Consider the following 27672-nt stretch of genomic DNA (forward strand, 5'->3'; position numbering starts at 1 on the left):
CAGCGGTTGCATAAATGAGAAGTTTATCTGTATTTGTATGTTTAACACTTGTATCTTTTATCAATGTTTATGATGAGTATTTCTGTTTTTTGATGTGGCTCTCTTTACTTTCATCGGATGTTTGTTTGAGACAATGCATTTCTAAACACAACACACCAATTTCAAATGAGGTTTTTGGACATAAAGATTAACCTTATCGAACAAAACACACATTTATTGTGTAACATGAAGTCCTGTGAGTGCCATCTGATGAAGATCATCAAAGGTTAGTGATTAATTTAATTGCTATTTCTGACTTTTATGAGACCTCTCCTTGGCTGGAAAATGACTGTATGGTTTTCTGTGACTAGGTGCTGACCTAACATAATCGTTTGGTGTGCTTTCGCCGTAAAGCCTATTTGAAATCAAACACTGTGGCTGGATTTATCTTTAAAATGGTGTAAAATAATTTTAATTATGGGATTTGAACCAGACGGGTTAAGCAATTTGTGAAAACTACTGATGTAAAAAGTGCTTCATAAAATACATTTGATTAACATGTATATCACACCAACTGACTGTTTTTTTCTGATGTTCACACAGGATACCATGTTGAGACATTCTCCACATCCAGAGAGCAACAGCAGGAAGATCAGAGAGCTAAGAGGTCTCATCACTGCCCACATTGTGAAGAGATTTTCCCATTTCTATCAAAGCTAAAAATACACCTAAAAATACACACAGGAGAGAAGCCTTACTCCTGCTCTGACTGTGGAAAATGCTTCAAAACATCAACCGTGCTAAAACGTCACCAGAGAACACACACAGGAGAGAAGCCTTTCTTCTGCCCTGACTGTGGAACTCGTTTCTCTCAGCTTTCCCACTTAAAATCACATGAACGTATACATACAGGAGAGAAGCCTTTCTTCTGCTCTGACTGTGGGGCGAGTTTCTCTCAGCTGGGCACCTTAAAAACACACCGACGTATACACACAGGAGCGAAGCCTTATTCGTGCTCTGACTGTGGAAAATGTTTTAAAACATCAAATGAGCTAAAACGTCATCAGACAACACACACAGGAGAGAAGCCTTTCTTCTGCCCTGACTGTGGAACTAGTTTCTCTCAGCTTTCCCACTTAAAATCACATGAACGTATACATACAGGGGAGAAGCCATACTCTTGCTCTGACTGTGGGAAATGTTTTAAAACATTATATGAGCTAAAAGTTCACCAGAGAATACACACAGGAGAGAAGCCTTACGTCTGCTCTGACTGTGGAAAATGCTTCACAACATCAACATATCTAAAAGTTCACCAGAGAACACACACAGGAGAGAAGCCTTACGTCTGCTCTGACTGTGGGGCGAGTTTCTCTCAGCTGGGCACCTTAAAAACACACCAACTTATACACACAGGAGAGAAGCCTTACGTCTGCTCTGACTGTGGGGCGAGTTTCTCTCATCTGGGCACCTTAAAAACACACCAACTTATACACACTGGTGAGAAGCCTTACTTCTGCTCTGACTGTGGAAAATGCTTCAAAACATCAACTGAGCTAAAAGTTCACCAGAGAACACACACAGGAGAGAAGCCTTACATCTGCTCTGACTGTGGGGTGAGTTTCTCTCGACTGGATAACTTAAAAGCACACCAACGTATCCATACAGGAGAAAAACCTTACTACTGCCCTGACTGTGGGGAGAGATTCTCTCAAAAGACCAACTTAAAAGCACACCAACTAATACATACAGGAGAGAAGCCTTACTCCTGCTCTGACTGTGGGAAGAGTTTCTCTCGCCAGAGCAACTTAAATACACACCAACTTATACACACTGGTGAGAAGCCTTACTTCTGCTCTGACTGTGGAAAATGCTTCAAAACATCAACATATCTAAAAGTTCACCAGAGAACACACACAGGAGAGAAGCCTTACGTCTGCTCTGACTGTGGGGCGAGTTTCTCTCAGCTGGGCACCTTAAAAACACACCAACTTATACACACAGGACAGAAGCCTTACGTCTGCTCTGACTGGAAAATACCTGACAACATCAACTCATCTAAATGTTCATCAGAGAACACACACAGGGGAGAAGACATACTCCTGCTCTGACTGTGGAAAACGTTTTAAAACATCAAATGAGCTAAAAGTTCACCAGAGAACACACATGGGAGAGAAGCCTTACGTCTGCTCTGACTGTGGGGTTAGTTTCTCTCGACTGGATACCTTAAAAACACACTAACGTATCCATACAGGAGAGAAGCATTACTACTGCCCTGACTGTGGGGAGAGATTCTCTCAAAATACCAACTTAAAAGCACACCAACTAATACATACAGGAGAGAAACCTTACTCCTGCTCTGATTGTGGGAAGAGTTTCTCCCTATCGGGTACCTTGAAATCACATGAACGTATACATACAGGAGAGAAGCCTTACTACTGCTCTTTCTGTGGAAAACGTTTCTCCTGATCGGGTACCTTGAAATCACATGAACTTATACATACATGAGAGAAGCCTTACTTCTGCTCTGACTGTGGGAAGAGTTTCTCTCACCAGAGCAACTTAAAAACACACCAACGTATACATTAACTTCATGTGGGTACCTGGGATGGTTGCGTCCCCCCTGGTCAACATCCTGTGAAATTGCAGAGTGACCAATTCAAATTTAATTACTATAAATATTTACATTTCATGAAATCACAAGTGTAATACATGAAAATAAAGCTTAACTTGTTGTTAATCTCGCAGCCATGTCAGATTTCAAAAAGGCTTTAAGGAGAAAGCAAACCATGCGATTTTCTGAGGTTGGCGCTCAGCACACATAACATTACATACAGTTACCAGCCAAGTAGACTAGTCACGAAAGTCAGAAATATCATGATCTTCATATGGTTGCACTCACAACACTCCCAGTTACACAATTAATGTTCATTTTGTTAGATAAAGTCCCTCTTCATATTTTGAAACCTCCATTTTGTTGGCACATTTTGTTCTGTAATCCAATGGCTCAAATGCGGTCACAAGAGGCAGACAAATTCCAAATAGTATCCGTAAAGTTTGTAGAAACATGTTTTAACAATGTTTATAATCAATCCTCAGGTTGTTTTTAGCCTGAATAATCGATAATATTTCAACTGGCAACAGCGTCGTCAATATAAAAGAAAAACAAGAAAGATGCGCTCTGCAGGACCCAGCTCTGGGGACATCCCACTATACACTGACTCAATGTGGTCATTCTCCCTCATTTTTCAGAATACAAGCCTGAAATAATGTCTAAAGACTGTTCACATCTAGTGTTAGCCATAGGGAACGGAATCTGGGTCTTATCCCTTTAAATGGTGGATAGGCTTTCATTGGAAAAACAGCCATTTCAAAATAATGGCACTTCCTGGATGGATTTTCCTCATGTTTTTGCCTGCCTTTTCAGTTCTGTTATACTCACAGACAATATTTTAACAGTTTTTAGAAACTTTGGAGTGTTGTCTTTCCAATTCTACTAATTGTATGCATTTCCTAGCTTCTGGTCCTGAGTAGCAGGCAGTTTACTTTGGGAACGCTTTTAATCCGGAGGGGAAAATAGTGACCCCTAGCCTAGTGAGGTCAAGGAGAAAAGCCTCATTGGTTCTCTGACCAGCTAAAAATAAAGTCACTCCATCACTTAATTCTCATCTCATAAAAGAAGTTGTAATTGGATCAAATGAAGAAAGCGTAGAACACTGTAATCCTATTGGTTCTCACTTTGAGAGAACTGTGCAGAGGAAAGGGAGCGTTATAGAATTTTAGCCTCTCTTTACTTTACCAATCAGTGTTCACCTTGTCAGTTTTTGTGTGTTTTGTTGGCTTCTACTGTGAAGATTTGCACTTGGTGTTGAATACCCTCTGTTATTCTTCTCATTTTGAAAACAAACACTAGTCTGCTAATTGACTGGGTGGTACTGCTTCCCTCTCAGCTTGGTCTGACTCTGTCTGTAGGGAGAGTTTCAACTGGGCAGCTTAAAAACACACCGACGTTTACACGTAGGAGAGAAGCCTTACTCCTGCTCTGTGGAAGGGTGGGCGTGTAACTCAAACGTCATGCCAAAGGTTGAGTGTTTGAATCGCATCATGGAGGACTTTAGCATTTTAGCTAATTACCAACTTGGCAACTACTTACTACTTTTTAGCTATTACTTAGCATGTTAGCTACCCTTTCTACTAAACCCATTTAACTCCATCTTAAACCCCTCACCCCTAACCAAGCTAACGTCAGCAACAACAAATTGGAATTCGTAACATATCATACATATTACAAGTTCGTAACATGTTGTATGAATAGCAATGCGTAAAATAACATACGAATTGTAATTCTTAACATACGATACGTCCTTCAAGTTGTATTGTACTAAACAACAATCTAAACGTAACAATTTCAAATATTTACAGTTTGTATAAGGAAATCAGTCAATTGAAATAAATTAGGCCCTAATCTATGTTAGGTTACATTACATTGGACCTCCAATATAAACTAAACATGTAAAGTGTTGGTTTCATGAGCTGAAATAAAAAGATCCAGCACAAAAAGCTAATGTCTCTCAAATGTTGTGCACAACTTTGTTTATATATACTGTTAGTGAGCATTTCAGCCTTTGTCAAGATAATCCATCCACCTGACAGGTGTGGCATATCAAGATGCTGATAAAACAGCATGGTCATTACACAGGTGCACCTTGTGCTGGGGGACAATAAAAGGCCACACAACACAATAGGGAATGTGCAATTCTCATGATGACTGCAGAAATGTCCACCAGAGCTGTTGCTAGAGAACTCAATATTTATATCTCTACCATTAGCCACCTCTAACATCCTTTTAGAGAATTTAACAGGACATCCAACAGGCCTCACAAATGCAGATCACATGTAACCACGGCAGCCCAGGATCTCTTCACCTGCAGGATTGTCTGAGGTGGTGGGGAGGAGGGGCTGAGTAGTATTTCTATCTGTAATCAAGACCTTTTGAGGGAAAAAACTCATTCTGATTGGCCGGGCCTGGCTCCCAAGTGGGCCTATGCCACACAGTTAAGAACAAATTCTTATTTACAATGATGGCCTTGGAACAGTGGGTTAACTGCCTTGTTCAGAGGCAGAACAACAGATTTTTACCTTGTCAGCTCGGGGATTCGATTTAGCAACCTTTTGGTTTCTGACCCAATGCTCTAACCACTAGGCTTCCTTCCGCCCCTCACATGTATCTGATAGAGATGGTGTGATGATCACTTTTCACCACTAGTTTGGGGGGGGGGTGTTTTACAACTTTATTTGATGATACACAGTTTATGAAATTAATGTTTGTTTATTAATTGTCTTTAAAACTAGATTCGTTATTTTAGTTACTGATCATGAATGTGCTTGGATAACTGCATTGAAGCAAACTTTATTGATCTGCCAATGAAAAATAAAGTTACATGAATATGTACTGGTCAACCTCTTCTTCTCTTTAGTATTCAGTTCTTCATATTAGATCTGACAGTATGAATGGTTATTATGGTTTTATTCAGCTCTTCATATTAGATCTGACAGTATGAATGGTTCTTATGGGCTGAGTGCCTGGAGTGTTTTCGTATGACTACAGTCAGGAGTTCTCTCTGACCCTGTGATGTCACCAGCACATTAAGTACATTCATCTTAAGATAGCCAGGTGAGACAACCACATATCACAGTGAACACATTTCTCCTCAATTAGTCAGTGTCACATTATTATTATTAATATTATTATTTGTATTTTTTTTGGGGGGGGGAGTACTCTTTAAAGACGTAGGTGTTTCAGACCATTTCGGGCAGATGGGCAGAGACTCTGCTTCACTGGCATCAGAGGGAAGCTGTTGCCACCGTTGGGGTGCCAGGACAGAGAAGTGCTTTGACTGGGCTGAGATGGAGCTTGACCTCCTGTAACAGTGGGACGGCCTTGAGACCAGAGGTGGCAGAACTGAGTGCTCGGGTTGGGATCCAGGGTTTGAGCCTGAAGGTAGAGATGGAGCAGTTCCTCTTGCTGCACCGTAAGTAAACACCATTGTCTTGTAGTGGATGTGAGCTTCGACTGGAAGCCAGTGGAATTTACAGAGGAGCATGGTGACATGGGGGAACTTGGGAAGGTTAAACACCCAGATGGACTGCAGTGTTCTAGATAAGTTCAGTGGAGACCCATCATTCAGGGCAGGTGAGCCACCTGTTTTGAGCCCCACAGCTTTAGCGATAAAACAGTGTGAAATAAATGATTTGTTTACAAACAATGTATAAAAACATATAATTGAGTTATTAATAAAGCTGCATACAAACATGGTCTTTTTTTGTATTCTTGAGTAAGGCAGCTCCAAAATGCAGGTCTTCAGCCTTCAGTGGAGGTGGGGCAAGCCAGCAGAAAATATGGAGCTTTGCGCCATGATTGGCTCAGTGTTCTGTCATTCATGGTGACAATCCGTCACTGCCAAGTCTTCGGGTAGAACTTGAAAATTCAAGCCCTTTGGGTGCTGCGAGAGAGTTACATTTGAAGTGCCCATCCAAGAAGGCTCAAGGTCATTGTCCACAGATAAAATAACATCAAATCATATGATATCTACAGTCGCTTTGATTGGACTGATCATGTCAACATAATACTTTCAAAATCTGAGCTAGCAGTCATCATCATGAATCAAGTCGACAATCTACTGGCAAATCCTTTTTAATCTTTGTCATATGAAGAGAAATAATGAGAAATTATAGATAAAACGTATCGGTGCTCATTGGCCGTTGGACATAAACATCAAATTGCAAATTCAACAATGAGTGGTTTGGAAGGAATCAGTGGCTAACTGCAAGCATTGCAAAGCAATCATTAGTCTACTATTCAGTGGAGTTGCTGTGTGGTCCCAAGTCTAAGATTAAGGGGCCTTTTTCCTAGTTTAAAATTGTAAACATTCAACATTGGCCGTGCTGTCAATGAAGCTTGATTTGTGACGTGTGCAAAACAACTTACCTCGGTACTGAAAAATCTGACTTGAGTGAGTTCAAGACAACTGGGAACTCAGGGAATAGCAAGCTACGACTGGGAAAATACATTTTGAACTTTCATCCAACTCGGAATTCTAAATTGGGAACTCGGGCCTCTTTCTACAGCTACGACCTGAAGATCACTGACGTCATCATTTTTTCCTGAGTTCCCAGTTGTCTTGAAGCACCATAAATCCAGAGAATGCCAGACTTTGATGAAGTTTGATTACAAAATAAACCCATGTGCCTCACCCTAATATTTTGGTCTTGTTTCACCTCTTAATTTTGCCTACTGTTCTGACTTGGTGGTTGACATGAAGCCTATAACATGTTTTTGAGAAATGTAATCATTGAATATTGTAAGAGTTTTCATTGTCTGCTTATATGCTCCTTAATTTATCCAACGGTTCTGACTTGGCGTACAAGGAGAACACTGTAAGAACGGCCCATGTTCTGAATTCTGTTGCTGTACATTTCAAAAGTGCTGAACAAATAGTTATATTGACTATGTCCATCCTTGCTCACTCATTAATGTATTAATCAAAATTACGGATTGCATCTTATCTGCTTGTCGTCTCCTTATGCCATAGTTTGTACATCTCAAATGTCAGGAGAAACCACATTTGTTTAAGTAAGTCAGCCATGTTACTTTAAAAGACAGTAAATTAGGCTGAATGAACTGTTTCGTTGCCAGACAAGGCTCTGCTGATAGCCAGGTGAAGCAGTGGTAAATTGTTGGGTCCTAATAGTTTGTGGGCACCGTTTCTCACTGTTATAGTGCAATTAATGTATTGTTTCGTGGCTTTGCTGGCATGCATCCACTTTTTTATTTTATTTAACTAGGTAAGTCAGTTAAGAACAAATTCTTATTTACAAAGAAGGCCTATCCCAGCCAATCCCGACCGATGCTGGGCCAATTGTGCGATTCCCTATGGGACTCCCAATCATGGCCAGATGTGATTCAGCGAGGATTTGAACCAGGGACTGTAGTGATGTCTCTTGCACTGAGATGAGGTGCCTTAGACCGCTGCGCCACTCAGGAGCCCTTAAAAGGTTTGCCCCCAATGTGAGGCAGGAGTTTACGGCACAAGCAGGGAGCCCATTCAACAGAGATTTGAGAAATATTTTGATACTCTTCTCCAGATTTGTTCCTCACCACAAACCTGTCTCGAAGCTCGACAGACAATTTCTTCAACCTCGTTGCTTGGTTTTTGCTCTGACATGCACTGTCAACTGTGGGACCTTATATTGACAGGTGTGATCCTTTTCCAATCATGTCCAATCATTTGAAATTACCACGTGGACTCCAGTCAAGTTGTAGAAACATCTCAAGGATTATCAATGGAAACAGGATGCACTTGAGCTCACTTTCGAGGCTCAGGGCAAAGGGTCTGAATACTTACCAAATAAGGTATTAATTTGTATAAATGTGCTAAAATTTCTAAAAACCTGTTTTCGGTTTATCATTATGAGGTATTGTGTTTATATTGACGAGGGAAAAATGAATTTAATCCATTTTCAAATAAGGCTGTAACGTAAAACAAATGTGGGAAAAGTCAAGGGGTCTTGAATAATGCCCTGTATATGATTCAAACTACAGATGTAAGGTTCTGAAGTGGTAAACACAATGGCATAATGGAAAATGCATGTCCAATGGTTATCTCTGTATTAGTATTATCCACATTTAAAACAACTAGGTAGAGCAGAGAGGACAGAGCATGTGGCTTTGTAACACATCTTGGTAGAGCAGTGGTTATCTCTATTAGTATTATCTCTATATTAGTATTACCAACATTAAAACACCTAGGTAGAGCAGAGAGGACAGAGCATGGAGCTTTGCAGCACACAGGTGTTTCATCTCCACACTGGGATGATTTTAACAGTGTAATGCCACCCAGGCCTCATGCCTCTCAGGTAGGAGGGTACCAGAAGTAAAACAATAAAAAACACAAAACTAATGAAGGAGCACACAGGGCCACAGCACTTCAGGAGCACACAGTCACCAACAATATATCCCTGGCGTCAATACTTTCAACTGGCTCAGCTCTCTGTTACAGTACAGCACCACCAAATTCCATTTATTAAGTAACCATCTGTCTTATGGAACCATAATGTAACATATCACACTATTTTGAGAGTCTTGGATTTATATTTACTATGTTACATCTGGTCTATGAGACGAGGCTGCTCCTTGACCTACATTTTAACACACAGATCAATAGGTGTGTTTTCCCTTCAGCATCTGCATGTGACATAAACTCACCCACCTCAAATCATGAATCTAAAATAGTTATCTTTGGCTGTGAGTGATGAGAAAAAATCTGACTCTAAGGCAATTACTTGAATAATTCAATGGATGTTTTATTTACAAACTTGATGATAAAATATTATATATAATTGTATTTTTATTTACTTTGCTATGGGAATTCAATGGGAAGTGAGCCGTGCTTCAGCTGAACTGCAGTACCGAATATGCCCTCTGAGCATTTGGAAAACATGCTTATCGACTGGAAGCCTGGCCCCTTGATCCGAGAAGGGTGTAATTGCAGACCGCAAACCCTTTTCCTAACGTTAACCTCAGTCTCCTCACCTGCCATGCTTATTCACCTAACCAGCCACCTTAAATATCCTAACCTGCCACTTTAATTATCATAACCTGTTATATATGCTTTGTGCCTAGTTAAATAAATATATATATATTTTTTTTTACAAATAGTCTCCATCAGTTTCACAACACCGAAACTGACCAATGTCATGTATCAATTTTTATTTTTCAGGGAACATCCACATCAAGAAACTACAGTAGTTCTCCTACTGGGAGGCGCGGGAAATAGGTTAAAGAGAGATTGGTGCTGTTGGAAGCTCTGGCAGCGTATGCACCCGCAGCATGTTGAGATTCATAATGTCGTTTACCAGTTGAAGTATACCGATAGTAAATATGAATTGTTCGTGCAGTGTTACATAGCAGTGTTACACATGAGCCAGCTCGCAGGAGTAGTGCGTGCACGTCTTTTGATTGGATCACCAATATTGAAAGGCAAGTCCTATGGGCACTGGAAACGCAATTTGATAAACAAATTAATTTGCGTAATACTAAGCTGTTTTTTCAATCCACAATTGCGGAAGGAGGAGAAGATATCGATCTGGTCGAGGATATAATTATAACGCCATTCTCAAGACAAACTTTTCAAGAAAAGTTAGACATTGCAAGGAGAGGTTGCCCGACGCCGACGCGACAAAGCCTGTCACAGGCGGGAAAGGGGTTTGTTCGCCACTTTCAAAGTTCCAACTACGAGCGCTATTAATGGCTCACAGGCACCGAGAAGCACTGCAAACTGTACTGCTGGGAATGCCTATTATTTGCAAGTGATCGAGTTGGTGTTTGGAGCCACACTGGCTTTGCAAACTTGAGTTGACTAACCAAGGCAGCAAAGAGACACCAAAGTACGGCTCGGCACTTACAAGCAATGGGGCTTTTGAAAACTTTTGGAGACACCCGAGTGGATCTACAGCTCAACGAACAAATGCGCAGGGCAATGGAGCTGCACAATGAAAAGGTGAAGAAAAATAGGAAAATATTGAAAAGACTCATTGATTGTGTTATGTTTTTGGTTAAACAGGAAGTGTATTTTTTTGGGACTTAAAGCTCAAAGTTTGTGGACCAGAAATGGATAGAAGAAGAATATTAATGTAACTCTGTTGCACTCGACTATGTTCTTGCCTATTAGATGAACTGTACTGTATTGCACTCTTCCCCTGCAATTCTCTGAATAAAAATGTCAATTTCAAGGTGACGCACAGCTTGGTTATACTGTTTTTCTGTCTAAATGTATAGTGTCTAGAGCCATGACATCATAATGATGGTAATAAGAGGTGGATTAATTCGGGTGGGACTGTGTAGGACCTCACTGAAGGCCCAGGCCCCAGGCCCACGGCATGCCACTGTATGTAACGGATGTGAAATAGCTATCTCGTCAGCGGTGGTGCGCGCAAAACAGCGGTTCAATTGGTGACGTCACTTGCTCTGAGACCTTGAAGTTGTAGTTCCCCTTGCTCTGCAAGGGCCGCTGCTTTTGTGGGGCGATGGGTAAAGACGCTACGATGCTTCGTGGGTGACTGTTGTTGTTGATGTGTGCAGAGGGTCCCGAGTTTACGCCCGAGTATGTGCGAGGGGACAGTCTAAAGTTATACTGTTACATATACATAAGTATCAAAGGTAAAAGTATAAATAATTTCAAAGCCATTATATTAAGCAAACGATTTTCTTGAAATTTAAATGTTTGGATAGTCAAGGGCACACTCCAACACTCAGGGTGCGTTTCTAAATTCGTTCTGGCTATATACTCCGATTTTAGAGCACTCTGTTCTGAGTGCCAGAGGACAGAATAATTGATCAACCACCAAAGCTTAACAAGCCGTGAATACGACCGGTGACAGGAAACGTCGGCAAATAAAGCGTAATTAAATTGTTGCCTGAAGCACAGTTAAAGTCACCAATGCTCTGGATAACATGAACGCAGCCTAACCAGCTCTGCTAAGGCGAGTAAAATGGTCAGAGTTTTTGTACTGGAAGTAGCTAGCAAGCCAGCCAATGTTAACCAGTTATCTTGGATGCTTGACTGCCGTTGTGAGGTCAGAACGCTTGAATCAACCCTCCTCCTCCGCCAGAGCGTCCAGTGTGGCTCTGAACACTCCGAGAGCGATACGAACTGACAGTCTGACAACGCTCGGAATTTACGAACGACCAAGCGCACTCTGGCACTCCAGATTGAATTTAAGATCACATCCATAATTTACTAACAAAGTATTTGTGTTTAGTGAGTCCAACAGATCAGATGCAGTAGGGATGCGCGAATTGAACAATTGTCCTGTCATGCTAATCATTCAAAATCTAACGAGTACTTTTGGGTGTCAGGGAAAATGTATGGAGTTGAAAGTACATTATTTTTCTTTATGAATGTAGTGGAGTAAAAGTAGAAGTTGTCAAAAATATCAAAAGTAAAGTACAGATACCCCCAAAACTCCATACATTTTCCCTGACACCCAAAATTACTTAAAATATTTGTACTTATGTAACGTACACATCACTGAATGCAGGGAATACTGAATGAAGATGTTCCTCCCTACGAGGCCCATGAGATTGTGTAGGGATGTGATTTGAATAGGACTGTGACTGAACGAGTGGGATGTTGTTATTTATCTATTTATGTATTTGGTTTTGATGTCGTTGTTCCCCCTCCCCTTTTCGGCAAAGGAAATGTATTTTCTTCTACAGTTTACTAACCTTACAGTAGATGGCGGCAGACACGTTATATTTGTGTAAATGTCAGTATACCAGAAAAGAAGATGACGCTGATGCACTGTCGTAGTGGGGAACAGGAAGTTCCGGGTCGAATCGACGGAACTGTGCTGTTTTGTCGATAGTGGTTGTGTCCGTTTCAAATGAATCATTGTAGGTATGTAATAGCATGTTTAAACTTTCTAACGTCGAAAGAATATATAACATGCCAGGTAACAAATCCGTTTCACGCCTGGTAATGGTTTTAATTGTATGTGTTATTTTGGAGTCTACCCGAGTGAGTGAAGAACGTGATTAAAAACGATTTTACAAGTCACATAACTAGACTTTGGGTTTGTCTGAGTCTATGTACATATTTTCGTTAAAGTCATTTCATAAAGATTCCACTTATTTGAGTTCGTTTTTACATGTTCTTGGTTTTGTGTAAAATGCTGTTTATGAGCTGGTAAATAGCCTCGTCCGAACCATCCTGTTCTCGCGAGTTTACATACCCTGTTTCGTTCACGTAAAATCGCGAGATCAAGATGGTTCAGACGATGCAAGTCAAATGGCGGCTTCAACGGTTTCGGTCGTCTTTCCAGGAGTTTGCTCGTGGTGAAATGGCGACATGAGGCTGCGTGATGAAGTGTCAAAATAGAGGGAAGCTAACTGAAGTTATCCTTCACTATTTGGAGAGAGAGGCCAACTGCATGGAATGGCGTCGATTAATGCAATGAATCGGTTCACGTATCAAACTCATTCCACGGAGGTCCAAGTGTCTGCGGGTTTTCGCTCCACCCTTGTACTTGATTAATTAATGTAGGTCACTATTTAGAAAGGGACTCCCCTCATCTGATTGTCTATGTTTTAATTGAAAGGAAAAAACGAACACCTGCTGAGAATTGGCCCTCAATGGAATGAGTTTTGCACCAATGAAACAATGGAAATGGAGAGTTTGAGAAGCAACAGCTGTGCTGGAATGCGATCAATGTGGGGGACAGTTCTGATGACATGGAGCAGGAGGATGAGGGCCTAGTATATGAATATTCTGTAGTGGAAAGACATAGGAAGAACAGAGATAATGATACTGGACTCAGAGGCGCATGTATTATAGTAACTCCAGAGGTCCAAGGTAGGGAGCTCGAGTAATAATGTGAAAAGTTGGGATGTGTTTGAGGAGACCACAGGGTCTCATTTACACCCTGATTAACCAAGGCCATAAAGAGGTGAAGTTAAACTAGTCCGCATCCGTGTAAATGAGAACTTGTTCTGAACTAACCTACCTGGTGAAATAAAGGTGAAATAAGCAAGTGAAAATGGTAGATTGTTAATATCTTGTGCAAGTCAGGTTCAGCAAGGGAAGATTCTTCAATTGGAAAATCATAATGGGACGAAGCTATGACTGGAGCTGATGCGAAATTGAAGGGAGTAATAATCTCTGAGGTCCCAATATCTATGTCCATGGATGATATTGTTAAAGAACATGTGAAGGGAGACAAGAGTGGTTGAAGCCTAAAGGTTGATCAGTAGGAAAGAGGGTTTAAAGAAGTCAAAGTGCTGTCCAGAAACGCAGCCTAAAACAACAAACAGCAAGCAATGCAGGTGTTGAAGCACAGTGGCTTGGAAAAACTCCCTAGAAAGGCCAGAACCAAGGAAGAAACCTCGAGAGGAACCAGGCTTTGAGAGGTGGCCAGTCCTCTTCTGGCTGTACTGGATAGAGATATTCATAGATGACCAAGAGGGCAAATAATAATAATCACATTGGTTGTCGAGGGTGCAACAGGTCAGCACCTCAGGAGTAAATGTCAGTTGGCTTTTCATTGCTGATCATTGTGAGTTTCTCTTCTGTTCCTGCTGTCTCTAGAGAGTTGGAAACAGCAGGTCTAGGACAGGTAGCACGTCTGGTGAACAGGTCAGGGTTCCATGACAGCAGGCAGAACAGTTGAAACTGGAACAGCAACAGTGAATCATCAATGTTTTTAAATGCCAAAGAATGGGACATGTAGCTGTTGAGTGAAAATATGTGCTAAGTGTTGTGGGGAACTTGATTACGCTGAATGTTGGAGCAATGTGACAGTTCAGTGTTGCAATTGTGTGAAGGACAATGAGCAGCATTTGGTGGATGCCAGGTGCAGAGAGATGCTCAGAGATATAGAATCCGTCATGATGTACCATATGCAGAGGCTGTAAGACAGACTGGTGGAAGTATAGTGCAGACTGATGGAGCTTCCATGGCTGGTCCCGTAGTAAGAGGACCTACTGTCAGACTGATGGAGCTTCCATGGCTGGTCCCGTAGTAAGAGGACCTACTGTCAGACTGATGGAGCTTCCATGGCTGGTCCCGTAGTAAGAGGACCTACTGTCAGACTGATGGAGCTTCCATGGCTGGTCCTGTAGTAAGAGGACCTACTGTCAGACTGATGGAGCTTCCATGGTTGGTCCTGTAGTAAGAGGACCTACTGTCAGACTGATGGAGCTTCCATGGCTGGTCCCGTAGTAAGAGGACCTACTGTCAGAACTGGTCTTTCTACTATTCCTGACATGGTTTCGAGGCCTGTTCAGAAATCTTGCGTCCATAAATGTGCTGTGACAAAGGATGCTTTAATTGTGAATAAAATGTACTTCATAGCATTCATTGGTAAGCTTATCAACATCTTGGATTGTGTAAAGCGAAAAATACCAGGTTGAAAGTTATCTTGTAAACTGCAGCAGAGTTGTTGGGGGTAACAGATGTTACTGTCGGTATGGTTTTTGATGAACTGGATAACCTGGGGGTGGGTTCTCTCAGCATGATATAAACCCCAATGTTTGCAAACGCAGAAAGGGTTCTCTTGATAAAGTTTATTGGGGGGTGTGGGAGGGTTTTTGGGGAAGGGGAGGGTGTGGTAGAAGTTCATTGGGATTTATGTGGGATTTAGGAAATCTACGATAGATTAAATGCATTTATGTTGTGCAATTTAAAATGTGTACTTTGTCTGATGTGAATTAATATTTTGTCAGGGATTAGCTACCTGATCTACTGAAATTAGATAATTGATCAAGAAAAAATAGAAAATATTTTTACAGAGTAAAGTGCCAGAACTGTCAAGAAAATAACTCTTCTGTCCGTTTGTCTTTATTACTACAGACCGACTCAGATTAAGTCTGAGGCCGGTAGCATCAACAGTGAGGACAAACCCAGCCTGCCACTCTCCTTCCACACTGAGTAGAAACCTACAGTCACTGGGTCCTGATTGTGACAGTGGAGCCCAGTTTGCACTGCAAGGTCCAGAGATGGCATCAGTGAAGCTGGAAGACTGCAGTCAAACACTGGAGCTGAATGTCAACATTAAAGATGAAGAAGAAGAGGAGAAGATTAGGACAACTGCTTGTCATGGTAAGAGCTGGTTCTATCTATAAGTTATCTTCATATATTAGACCTCTATAAGTTATGACCAGTCTATTGCTAGGTTGAATTCTGTAATTCTGACATCACACATCCCTGAACAACTCAAGACTTCACAGTGAAGCAAAAACTATTTAAACTTGTCACGCCTGCCTTTGCCCACACATTGTCTCAGGAACGTTGAAAATGTTTAATACCCTCAATCACCAAGTTCGGCATACCTCATTTCTAAATAGGCCATGGCATCATCACTATCAATATTGAATTATGATTTGTTTGCTGCACAGAATATCAGATCTCAACAACGATTGGAGAAGTGTTGAACATAACCAGTAGACTACCACATCCTGATGATTTATATCTGATACATATACAGTGCCTTGCGAAAGTATTCGGCCCCCTTGAACTTTGCAACCTTTTGCCACATTTCAGGCTTCAAACATATAGATATAAAACTGTATTTTTTGTGAAGAATCAACAACAAGTGGGACACAATCATGAAGTGGAACGACATTTATTGGATATTTCAAACTTTTTTAACAAATCAAAAACTGAAATATTGGACAACGCAGTTGGATTGATAAGAAGCTTTTAAATTATGTAAGACACTTCTATTTTCATGAATGTTTAGTATTCCGATTTTTGTATTTTGAATTTCGCACTGCAATTTCACCGGATGTTGTCGTAGGTGTCGTGCTAGCGTTTGGACATAGGCAAGTCAGTTAAGAACAAATTCTTATTTTCAATGATGGCCTAGGAACATTGGGTTAACTGTCTTGTTCAGGGGCAGAACGGCAGATTTTTACCTTGTCAGCTCGGGGATTCGATCTTGCAACCTTTCGGTTGCTCTAACCACTAGGCTACCTGTCACCCGGTATGGCCAGAAGAGGACTGGTCACCACTCTGAGCCTGGTTCGTCTCTCGGTTTCTTCCTAGGTTCCTGCTTTCTAGGGAGTTTTTTTGTGGCCACTGTGATTCTACATCTGCATTGCTTGCTCTTTGGGGATTTTAGGCTGGGTTTCTGTTAACCTCTCTGGGACCGTTTGGTACGCGAGCGTCCCACCTTTCAACTGCAAGTGAAACTGCAGGGCGCCAAATTCAAAACAACAGAAATCCCATAATTAATATTCCTCAAACATACAAGTATTTTACATCATTTTAAAGATACAATTGTCGTTAATCCAACCACAGTGACCGATTTCAAAAACGCTTTTCGGCGAAAGCAGAACATATCGTTGTGTTAGGTCAGAGCCAAGTCACAGAAAGCATTCAGCAATTTTCCAACCAAAGAGTGGAGTCACAAAAAGCAGAAATATCGATAAAATTAATCACCTACCTTTGATGATCTTCATCAGATGACACTCCTAGGACATCATGTTACAAAATACATGTATGTTTTGTTCAGTAAAGTTCATATTTATATCCAAAAATCTGAGTTTACATAGGAGCGTTACGTTCAGTAGTTCCACAACATCCGGTGATTTTTGCAGAAAGCCACATCAATTACAGGAATGCTCATAATAAATGTTGTTGAAAAAACAAGAATTATGCACGGAATTATAGATACACTTCTCCTTAATGCAACCGCTGTGTCCGATTTCAAAAAAACTTTACCAAAAAAGCATAATCTGAGTACGGCGCTCAGACAACAAAATCAAGCCAAACAAATGTCCGCCATGTTGGAGTCGAGAGATGTCAGAATAACATTATAAAAATTCACTTACCTTTGATGATCTTCATCAGAATGCACTCCCAGGAATCCCAGGTCCACAATAAGAGCTTGTTCTGTTTGATAATGTACATCATTTATTTCAAAATAGCTCCTTTTGTTGGTGCGTTCAGTACACAATCTAAACTCACCAAGCGCGTTCACTAGTTTACGACGAAAAGTCAAAAAAAGTTTTGTTAGAGTCCATAGCAACATGTCAAACAATGTTTAGAATCAATCTTTAGGGCGTTTTTAACATAAATCTTCATTAATGTTCCAACCGGACAATTCCTTTGTCTGTACAAATGAAGTGGAACGTAGCTACCTTTCATGTGAGCGCGCCAGACTGAGGCTGTGGCACTCTGCCAGACCACTCACTCATAGAGCCCTTATGAGCCCCTCCTTTAGAGTAGAATCCTCAAAACAGGTTCTAAATACTGTTGACATCTAGTGGAAGCCTTGGGAAGTGAAAAATAACTAACATCACACGGCATCTTCAATAGGAGCTGAGTTGAATAACTACAAACCTCAGATTTCCCAATTCCTGGTAGGATTTTCTTCTCAGGATTTTACCTGCCATATGAGTTCTGTTATACTCACAGACATCATTCAAACAGTTTTAGAAACGTCAGAGTGTTTTCTATCCAAATGTTCTATTTATATGCATATTCTAGTTTTTTCGGCTGAGTAGCAGGCAGCTTAATTTGGGCACATTTTTCATACAAGCTACCCAATACTGCCCCCTACCCCAAAGAAGTTAACTTCACTAGGGTAGGGTGCAGCATTTGGAATTTTGGATGAAAAGCGTGCCTAAATTAAACTGCCTGCTACTCGGGCCCATAAGCTAGGATATGCATATATTTAGACGATTTGGATAGAAAACACTGTTAAAATAATGTCTGAGTATGACAGTACTGATATGGCAGGTGAAAAACCGAGGAAAATCCAACCAGGAAGTACTATTATTTTGAAAGGCTGTTTTTCCATTGAAGGCCTATCCACCATACAAAGACTTAGGACCCTGTGGAAATCTGTCTTCCTCAACATGTGACCAGTCTTTAGGCATTGTTTGAGGGTTTTACTCTGAAAAATGAGGGAGATACACCGCTTTCAATGAGAGGACAATGGAAATTTCCATCCATGAGCCAGGCACGTGATCGGGAGCGCGCATTTCTTGTTTACCTTTTTCCATTGACAAAGCTTTTGTCCGGTTGAAATATTGCATTTCTTGTTTACCTTTTTCCATTGACAAAGCTTTTGTCCGGTTGAAATATTATTGATTATTTATGACAAAAGCAACCTTAGATTGATTTTAAACATCGTTTGACATGTTTCTACTATCTTTTATTGTGTTTTTTGACTTTTCGAGAGTGCTTATTGTGCCTTTGGATTTCTGAACTAAACGCACCAACAAAACGGAGGTATTTGGACATAAAGATGAACTTTATCGAAGAAAACAAACATTTGTTGTCTAACATGGAGACCTGGGAGTGCCACCAGATGAAGATCATCAAAGGTAAGTGATTAATTTTAATGCTATTTCTGACTTTTGTGAAGCTCTCCTTGGTTGGAAAATGGCTGTATGGGTTTCTGTGTCTAGTCACTGAACTAACATAATCGCAGTGTGTGCTTTCGCCGTAAAGCCTTTTTGAAATCTGACATAGCGGTTGCATTAAGGAGAAGTGTATCTGTTTTTGTATGTTTAACACTTGTATCTTTTATCAATGTTTATGATGAGTATTTCTGTTTTTTGATGTGGCTCTCTTTACTTTCATCGGATGTTTGTTTGAGACAATGCATTTCTGAACACAACACACCAATTTCAAATGAGGTTTTTGGACATAAAGATTAACTTTATCGAACAAAACACACATTTATTGTGTAACATGAAGTCCTGTGAGTGCCATCTGATGAAGATCATCAAAGGTTAGTGATTAATTTAATCGCTATTTCTGACTGTTATGAGACCTCTCCTTGGCTGGAAAATGGCTGTATGGTTTTCTGTGCCTCGGTGCTGACCTAACATAATCGTTTGGTGTGCTTTCGCCGTAAAGCCTATTTGAAATCGAACACTGTGACTGGATTTACAAGAAGTTTATCTTTAAAATGGTGTAAAATAATTTGAATTATGGGATTTGAACCAGACAGGTTAAGCACTTTGTGACTACTACTGATGTAAAAAGTGCTTCATAAAATACATTTGATTAACATGTATATCACACCAACTGACTGTTTTTTCTGATGTTCACACAGGATACCATGTTGAGACATTCTCCACATCCAGAGAGCAACAGCAGGAAGATCAGAGAGCTAAGAGTTCTCATCACTGCCCACATTGTGAAGAGATTTTCCCATTTCTATCAAAGCTAAAAATACACCTAAAAATACACACAGGAGAGAAGCCTTACTCCTGCTCTGACTGTGGAAAATGTTTCAAAACATCAAATGAGCTAAAAGTTCACCAGAAAACACACACAGGAGAGAAGCCTTACTCCTGCCCTGACTGTGGAACTAGTTTCTCTCAGCTTTCCCACTTAAAATCACACGAACGTGTACATACAGGAGAGAAGCCTTTCTTTTGCTCTGACTGTGGGGCGAGTTTCTCTCAGCTGAGCACCTTAAAAACACACCAACGTATACACACAGGAGAGAAGCCTTACGTCTGCTCTGACTGTGGAAAATGCTTCACATCATCAACTCATCTAAAAGTTCATCAGAGAACACACACAGGAGAGAAGCCTTATTCCTGCTCTGACTGTGGAAAACGTTTTAAAACATCAAATGAGCTAAAGGTTCATCAGAAGACTCACACTGTAGAGAAGCCTTACTTCTGCTCTGACTGTGGGGCGAGTTTCTCTCATCTGGGCACCTTAAAAACACACAAACTTATACACACTGGTGAGAAGCCTTACTTCTGCTCTGACTGTGGAAAATGCTTCAAAACATCAACTGAGCTAAAAGTTCATCAGAGAACACACACAGGAGACAAGCCGTATTACTGCTCTGAGTGTGGAACTAGTTTCTCTAAATTTTCCATCTTAAAAACACATGAACGTATACATACAGGAGAGAAGCCTTACGTCTGCTCTGACTGTGGAAAATACTTCACAACATCAACTCATCTAAAAGTTCATCAGAGAACACACACAGGGGAGAAGCCATACTCCTGCTCTGACTGTGGAAAACATTTTAAAACATCAAATGAGCTAAAAGTTCACCAGAGAACACACACAGGAGAGAAGCCTTACTTCTGCTCTAACTGTGGAACTCGTTTCTCTCAACTTTCCCATTTACAATCACATGAACGTATACATACAGGAGAGAAGCCTTTCTTCTGCTCTGACTGTGGGGCGAGTTTCTCTCAGCTGGGCTCCTTAAAAACACACCAACGTATACACACAGGAGCAAAGCCTTATTCCTGCTCTGACTGTGGAAAATGTTTTAAAACATCAAATGAGCTAAAAGTTCATCAGAGAACACACACAGGAGAGAAGCCTTATTCCTGCTCTGACTGTGGAAAATGTTTTAAAACATCAAATGAGCTAAAAGTTCATCAGAGAACACACACAGGAGAGAAGCCTTACGTCTGCTCTGACTGTGGAAGTAGTTTCTCGCAACTTTCCAACTTAAAATCACATGAACGTATACATACAGGGGAGAAGCCATACTCCTGCTCTGACAGTGGAAAATGCTTCAAAACATCAACTGTGCTAACAGTTCATCAGAGAACATACACAGGAGGGAAGCCTTATTCCTGCTCTGATTGTGGAAAAAGTTTTAAAACATCAAATAAGCTTAAAGTTCACCAGAGAACACACACACAGGAGAGAAGCCTTTTTACTGCTCTGACTGCGGAAATGCTTCACAACATCAACTAAGCTAAAAGTTCACCGGAGAACACGTACAGGAGAAAAGCCTTACTCCTGTTCTGACTGTGGGGTTAGTTTCTCTTGACTGGATACCTTAAACACACACCAACATATACATAAGGGAGAGAAGCCATACTCGTGCTCTGTTTGTGCAAAATGCTTCAAAACAGCAACGGAGCTAATAGTTCATCAGAGAACACACGCATGAGAGAAGCCTGCTTATGTCTACTCTGACTTTTGGGTGAGTTTCTCTCACCATAGCAACTTAACACACAGGAGAGAAGTCTTACTCCTGCTCTGTGGAAGGGTGGGCGTGTAACTCAAACTTCTAGCCAAAGGCTGCTGTGTTTAGAATTTCATCAAGGAGGACTGTAGCATTTTAGCTAATCAGCAACTTTGCAACTACTTACTACTTTTTAGCTATTACTTAGTATGTTAGCATATCTTATATATTACAAGTTCGTAACATATTGTATGAATAGCAATGCGTAAAATAACGTAAGAATTGTAATTCGTAACATATGATACATCCTAGAAGTCGTGTTATACTGAACAATTTAAACACAACAATTTCAAAGATTTATAGTTTGTATAAGGAAATCAGTCATTTTAAATAAGAAGCCATAATCTATGGATTTCACATGACTGGGCAGGGGAGAGAGAATAAATTAGATGGCATCCTTTGAAGTAGTCATGGTGATTGATGTCTAGGGGCCTGGTTGAACTGGGGGGGTTGAGTGTTTGAACTTTTGATCGTGTATGTCCCCCACCCCCAGTTTTATTGCCCTTATGGTTGTTATCTGATGAAGCAGGAATGTCCTGGGGTATTGGCTGTTGCATATGCATTTTAAATATCCAGAACAAGGCCTGTCACAAATATTTTCTGAAGGTGGCTCCTCTTCTTGTTCGGGTGGCACTCGGCGGTCGTCGTCGCCGGTCTACTAGCTGCCACCGATCCTTTGTTCCGGGTTCGTTTGGTTTTGTCTAATTGGTTTCACCTGTTCATTGTTTGGTTGTTAGGGTGGGGTTATTTAAGTTTGTTTAGCCCGCTTCTGTTTGTGCAGGCTTGTTCTTCTGTATTTGTGAGAGGTGTTAGTGTTTTGTTGGGTTTTCTCGCTGTCCTGGTATTTTACCTAAGGGTACTATTTTGTTTTTATAGTTACGCCTGTGTTGGTTATAACTATTTTGTTCCTTTGATTTTGGACATTAAAGCGTGTTTTTTCCCACATCCTTTGCTCTCTGCGCCTGACTTCACACCCATTCACTCATTGAGCGTTACAGTCTGAATATTTATGCAAATAAGGTATTAATTTTTATAAATTGACAAATTTCTAAACTTTTTTCACTTTGTCATTATGTGTATATTGATGAGGGGTAAAAAATGCATTTAATCCATTTTTGTATAAGCCTGTAAAAATATGTGGAAAAAGTCAAGGGGTCCTGTATAATGCCCTGTATATGCTTTAAACTACAATTTAAGGATCTGAAGTGGTAAACACAAAGGCATAATGGAAAATGCATTTCCAATGGTTCTCTGTATGAGTCACATTAAAACACTAGGAAGGGCAGTGGTTATCTGTATTAGTATTACCAACATAAAAACACCTAGGAAGAGCAGTGGTTCTCTCTGTGTTAGTATTATCTCTGTTTCACCCACATTAAAACACCTAGGTAGAGCAGAGAGGACAGAGCATGTGGCTTTGTAACACACAGGTGTTTCATCTCCACACTGGGATGATTTTAACAGTGCAACGCCACACAGGCCTCATGCCTCTCAGGTAGGAGGGTACCAGAAGTAAACTAATAATAAACACAAAACTAATGACTGAGCACACAGGGGCACAGCACTTTAGGAGGACACAGTCACCAACAATATATCCCGTTGTCAATACTTTCAACTGGCTCAGCTCACTGTTACAGTACAGCACCAACAAATTCCATGTATTAAGTCACCATCTGTCTTTTGTAACCAGAAAAACGTAACATAATACTGTTTTGAGAGTCCCTGATTTATATTTACTATGTTATACCTCGTCAATGAGACGAGGCTGCTCCTAAATTATGCACAGCAGGTCAAGAGGTGTGTTTTCCCTTCAGCATCTGCATGTGGCATAAGCTCACCCACCTCACAGCATGAATCTAAAATGGTTAACTAGGCAATTACTTGAATAATTCAATGGATGTTTTGTTTACAGACTTGATGAGTAAATTGTCTTGTTTAAAAAAAAACGTGACTTCGCAATTGGGCCATCAATGGGAATTGGGCCGTGCTTCAGCTGAACTGCACTACGGAAAATGCCCTCTGAGCACAGTGGAAAGCATGCTTACAGACTGGAAGCCTGGCCCCTTGATCCAAAAGAGGTGTAATTGCAGAACGCAATTAGGGGCGTTCTCTGATATCGAGTGTTTCATGATATCTACTTTAAACCAATTGATGCTCCCCGTTGGTCCGTGTCCGTTTCTTTTGCATTGGGACAAGTTGTTGACATCTGTTACATTGTAGCTAACCCTAACCCCTTTCCTAACCTTAACCTCAGTCTTAAACGTCGGCAAAAAAAAAAACGTAATTAAATTGTTGCCTGAAGCACAGTTAAAGTCACCAATGCTCTGGATAACATGAACACAGCCTAACCAGCTCTGCTAAGACGAGTGAAATGGTCAGAGTTCTCTCGTTTGTACTGGAAGTAGCTCGCAAGCAAGCCAATGTTAACCAGTTATCTTGGATGCTAGATTGAATTTAAGACCACATCCATAATTAAAAAATAAAGCATTTGTGTTTGGTGAGTCCACCAAATCAGATACAGTAGGGATGCGCAAATTTAAATGTTTTCCTGTCCTGCTAATCATTCAAAATGTAACGAGTACTTTTGGGTGTCAGGGAAAATGTATGGAGTTGAAAGTACATTATTTTCTTTAGGAATGTAGTGGAGTAAAAGTGGAAGTTGTCAAAAATATCAAAAGTAAAGTACAGATACCCCCCAAAACTACTGATGTAGCACTTAAATATTTGTACTTAAGTACTTTACACCACCAATTGCAGGGAATACTGACTGAAGATGTTCCTCCCTACGAGGCCCATGAGATTGTGTTGGGATGTGATTTGAATAGGACTGTGACTGAACGAGTGGGAAGTTTTTATTAATCTATATTTGTATTTTGTTTTGACGTCGTTGTTCCCCTTTCCCTTTTCAACATTGGACGTGTATCTTTTTCTACAGTTTACTAACCGTACAGTAGGTGGCGGCAGACATTTTATATTTGTGTAAATGTCAGTATACCAGAGAAGAAGATGACATTACATTACATTTATTACATTTAAGTCATTTAGCAGACGCTCTTATCCAGAGCGACTTATAAATTGGTGAATTCACCTTCTGACATCCAGTGGAACAGCCACTGCACTGTCCAATGATGCTGCTGCACTGTCCAAGTGGGGAACAGGAAGTTCCGGGTCGAAACGACAGAACTGTGCTGTTGTGTCGATAGTTGTTGTGTTCGTTTCAAATGTATCATTGTAGGTTTGTAATAGCATGTTTAAACTTTCAAATGTCGAAAGAATATATAACATGCTAGGTAACAAATCCGTTTCACGTCTGGTAATGGTTTCAATTGTATGTGTTATTTTGAAGTCTAACCGAGTGAGTGAAGAACGTGATTAAAAACGATTTTACAAGTCAAAATCAAATCAAATTTTATTTGTCACATACACATGGTTAGCAGATGTTAATGCGAGTGTAGCGAAATGCTTGTGCTTCTAGTTCCGACAATGCAGTAATAACAAACAAGTAATCTAACTAACAATTCCTAAACTACTGTCTTATACACAGTGTAAGGGGATAAAGAATATGTACATAAGGATATATGAATGAGTGATGGTACAGAGCAGCATAGGCAAGATACAGTAGATGGTAACGAGTACAGTATATACATATGAGATGAGTATGTAAACAAAGTGGCATAGTTAAAGTGGCTAGTGATACATGTATTACATAAGGATGCAGTCGATGATATAGAGTACACTATATACGTATGCATATGAGATGAATAATGTAGGGTAAGTAACATTATATAAGGTAGCATTGTTTGAAGTGGCTAGTGATATATTTATATAATTCCCATCAATTCCCATTATTAAATTGGCTGGAGTTGAGTCAGTGTCAGTGTGTTGGCAGCAGCCACTCAATGTTAGTGGTGGCTGTTTAACAGTCTGATGGCCTTGAGATAGAAGCTGTTTTTCAGTCTCTCGGTCCCAGCTTTGATGCACTTGTACTGACCTCGCCTTCTGGATGATAGCGGGGTGAACAGGCAGTGGCTCGGGTGGTTGATGTCCTTGATGATCTTTATGGCCTTCCTGTAACATCGGGTGGTGTAGGTGTCCTGGAGGGCAGGTAGTTTGCCCCCGGTGATGCGTTGTGCAGACCTCACTACCCTCTGGAGAGCCTTACGGTTGAGGGCGGAGCAGTTGCCGTACCAGGCGGTGATAAAGCCCGCCAGGATGCTCTCGATTATGCATCTGTAGAAGTTTGTGAGTGCTTTTGGTGACAAGCCGAATTTCTTCAGCCTCCTGAGGTTGAAGAGGCGCTACTGCGCCTTCTTCACGATGCTGTCTGTGTGAGTGGACCAATTCAGTTTGTCTGTGATGTGTATGCCGAGGAACTTAAAACTTGCTACTCTCTCCACTACTGTTCCATCGATGTGGCTAGGGGGGTGTTCCCTCTGCTGTTTCCTGAAGTCCACAATCATCTCCTTAGTTTTGTTGACGTTGAGTGTGAGGTTATTTTCCTGACACCACACTCCGAGGGCCCTCACCTCCTCCCTGTAGGCCGTCTCGTCGTTGTTGGTAATCAAGCCTACCACTGTTGTGTCGTCCGCAAACTTGATGATTGAGTTGGAGGCTTGCGTGGCCACGCAGTCGTGGGTGAACAGGGAGTACAGGAGAGGGCTCAGAACGCACCCTTGTGGGGCCCCAGTGTTGAGGATCAGCGGGGAGGAGATGTTGTTACCTACCCTCACCACCTGGGGCGGCCCGTCAGGAAGTCCAGTACCCAGTTGCACAGGGCGGGGTCGAGACCCAGGGTCTCGAGCTTGATGACGAGCTTGGAGGGTACTATGGTGTTGAATGCCGAGCTGTAGTCGATGAACAGCATTCTCACATAGGTATTCCTCTTGTCCAGATGGGTTAGGGCAATGTGCAGTGTGGTTGAGATTGCATCGTCTGTGGACCTATTTGAGCGGTAAGCAAATTGGAGTGGGTCTAGGGTGTCAGGTAGGGTGGAGGTGATATGGTCCTTGACTAGTCTCTCAAAGCACTTCATGATGACGGAAGTGAGTGCTACAGGGCGGTAGTCGTTTAGCTCAGTTACCTTAGCTTTCTTGGGAACAGGAACAATGGTGGCCCTCTTGAAGCATGTGGGAACAGCAGACTGGTATAGGGATTGATTGAATATGTCCGTAAACACACCAGCCAGCTGGTCTGCGCATGCTCTGAGGGCGTGGCTGGGGATGCCGTCTGGGCCTGCAGCCTTGCGAGGGTTAACACGTTTAAATGTTTTATACTCACCTCGGCTGCAGTGAAGGAGAGACCGCATGTTTCCGTTGCAGGCCGTGTCAGTGGCACTGTATTGTCCTCAAAGCGGGCAAAAAAGTTATTTAGTCTGCCTGGGAGCAAGACATCCTGGTCCGTGACTGGGCTGGATTTCTTCCTGTAGTCCGTGATTGACTGTAGACCCTGCCACATGCCTCTTGTGCCTGAGCCGTTGAATTGAGATTCTACTTTGTCTCTGTACTGACGCTTAGCTTGTTTGATAGCCTTACGGAGGGAATAGCTGCACTGTTTGTATTCAGTCATGTTACCAGACACCTTGCCCTGATTGAAAGCAGTGGTTCGCGCTTTCAGTTTCACGCGAATGCTGCCATCAATCCACGGTTTCTGGTTAGGGAATGTTTTAATCGTTGCTATGGGAACGACATCTTCAACGCACGTTCTAATGAACTCGCACACCGAATCAGCGTATTCGTCAATGTTGTTATCTGACGCAATACGAAACATGTCCCAGTCCACGTGATGGAAGCAGTCTTGGAGTGTGGAGTCAGCTTGGTCGGACCAGCGTTGGACAGACCTCAGCGTGGGAGCTTCTTTTTTTAGCTTTTGTCTGAAGGCAGGTATCAGCAAAATGGAGTCGTGGTCAGCTTTTCCGAAAGGGGGGCGGGGCAGGGCCTTATATGCGTCGCGGAAGAGTAAGTAAGGTTTTTAGAGTAAGTAAGGTTTTTCTGCCCCTGGTTGCGGAATCGATATGCTGATAAAATTTAGGGAGTCTTGTTTTCAGATTAGCCTTGTTAAAATCCCCAGCAACAATGAATGCAGCCTCCGGATAAATGGTTTCCAGTTTGTAAAGAGTTAAATAAAGTTCGTTCAGAGCCATCGATGTGTCTGCTTGGGGGGGGGGGGGGA

General features: G+C 41.4%; 1 protein-coding gene across 4 annotated transcripts; it reads left to right on the forward strand.

Annotated features, from left to right (window-relative positions):
• The first annotated feature begins 12346 nt into the window (after positions 1-12346).
• LOC135534235 (zinc finger protein 658B-like) lies at positions 12347-22449 on the forward strand. 4 transcript variants are annotated; one of them, XM_064961317.1, is made up of 3 exons: positions 12347-12437; positions 15387-15635; positions 19606-22449. In XM_064961317.1, the coding sequence occupies exons 2-3, from the start codon at positions 15533-15535 to the stop codon at positions 21228-21230; spliced, it is 1728 nt and encodes a 575-aa protein (XP_064817389.1). In that variant the 5' UTR covers positions 12347-12437; positions 15387-15532; the 3' UTR covers positions 21231-22449. The 4 variants fall into 4 exon arrangements, with proteins under 4 accessions (XP_064817389.1, XP_064817388.1, XP_064817390.1 ...); XM_064961316.1 differs by having other exon boundaries at positions 12347-12433; XM_064961318.1 differs by lacking the exon at positions 12347-12437 and adding an exon at positions 12818-13078.
• Positions 22450-27672: the final 5223 nt, after the last annotated feature.

The sequence above is a fragment of the Oncorhynchus masou genome, unplaced genomic scaffold (assembly GCF_036934945.1).
Source record: "Oncorhynchus masou masou isolate Uvic2021 unplaced genomic scaffold, UVic_Omas_1.1 unplaced_scaffold_3178, whole genome shotgun sequence".
In the NCBI taxonomy this organism is placed as follows: domain Eukaryota; kingdom Metazoa; phylum Chordata; class Actinopteri; order Salmoniformes; family Salmonidae; genus Oncorhynchus; species Oncorhynchus masou.

Excerpts from the sequence above, each read along its gene's own strand:
- LOC135534235 (XM_064961316.1), top strand. Across the intron at positions 15,636-19,605 it reads TAGGACAACTGCTTGTCATG|GATACCATGTTGAGACATTC; the intron begins GTAAGAGCTGGT and ends ATGTTCACACAG.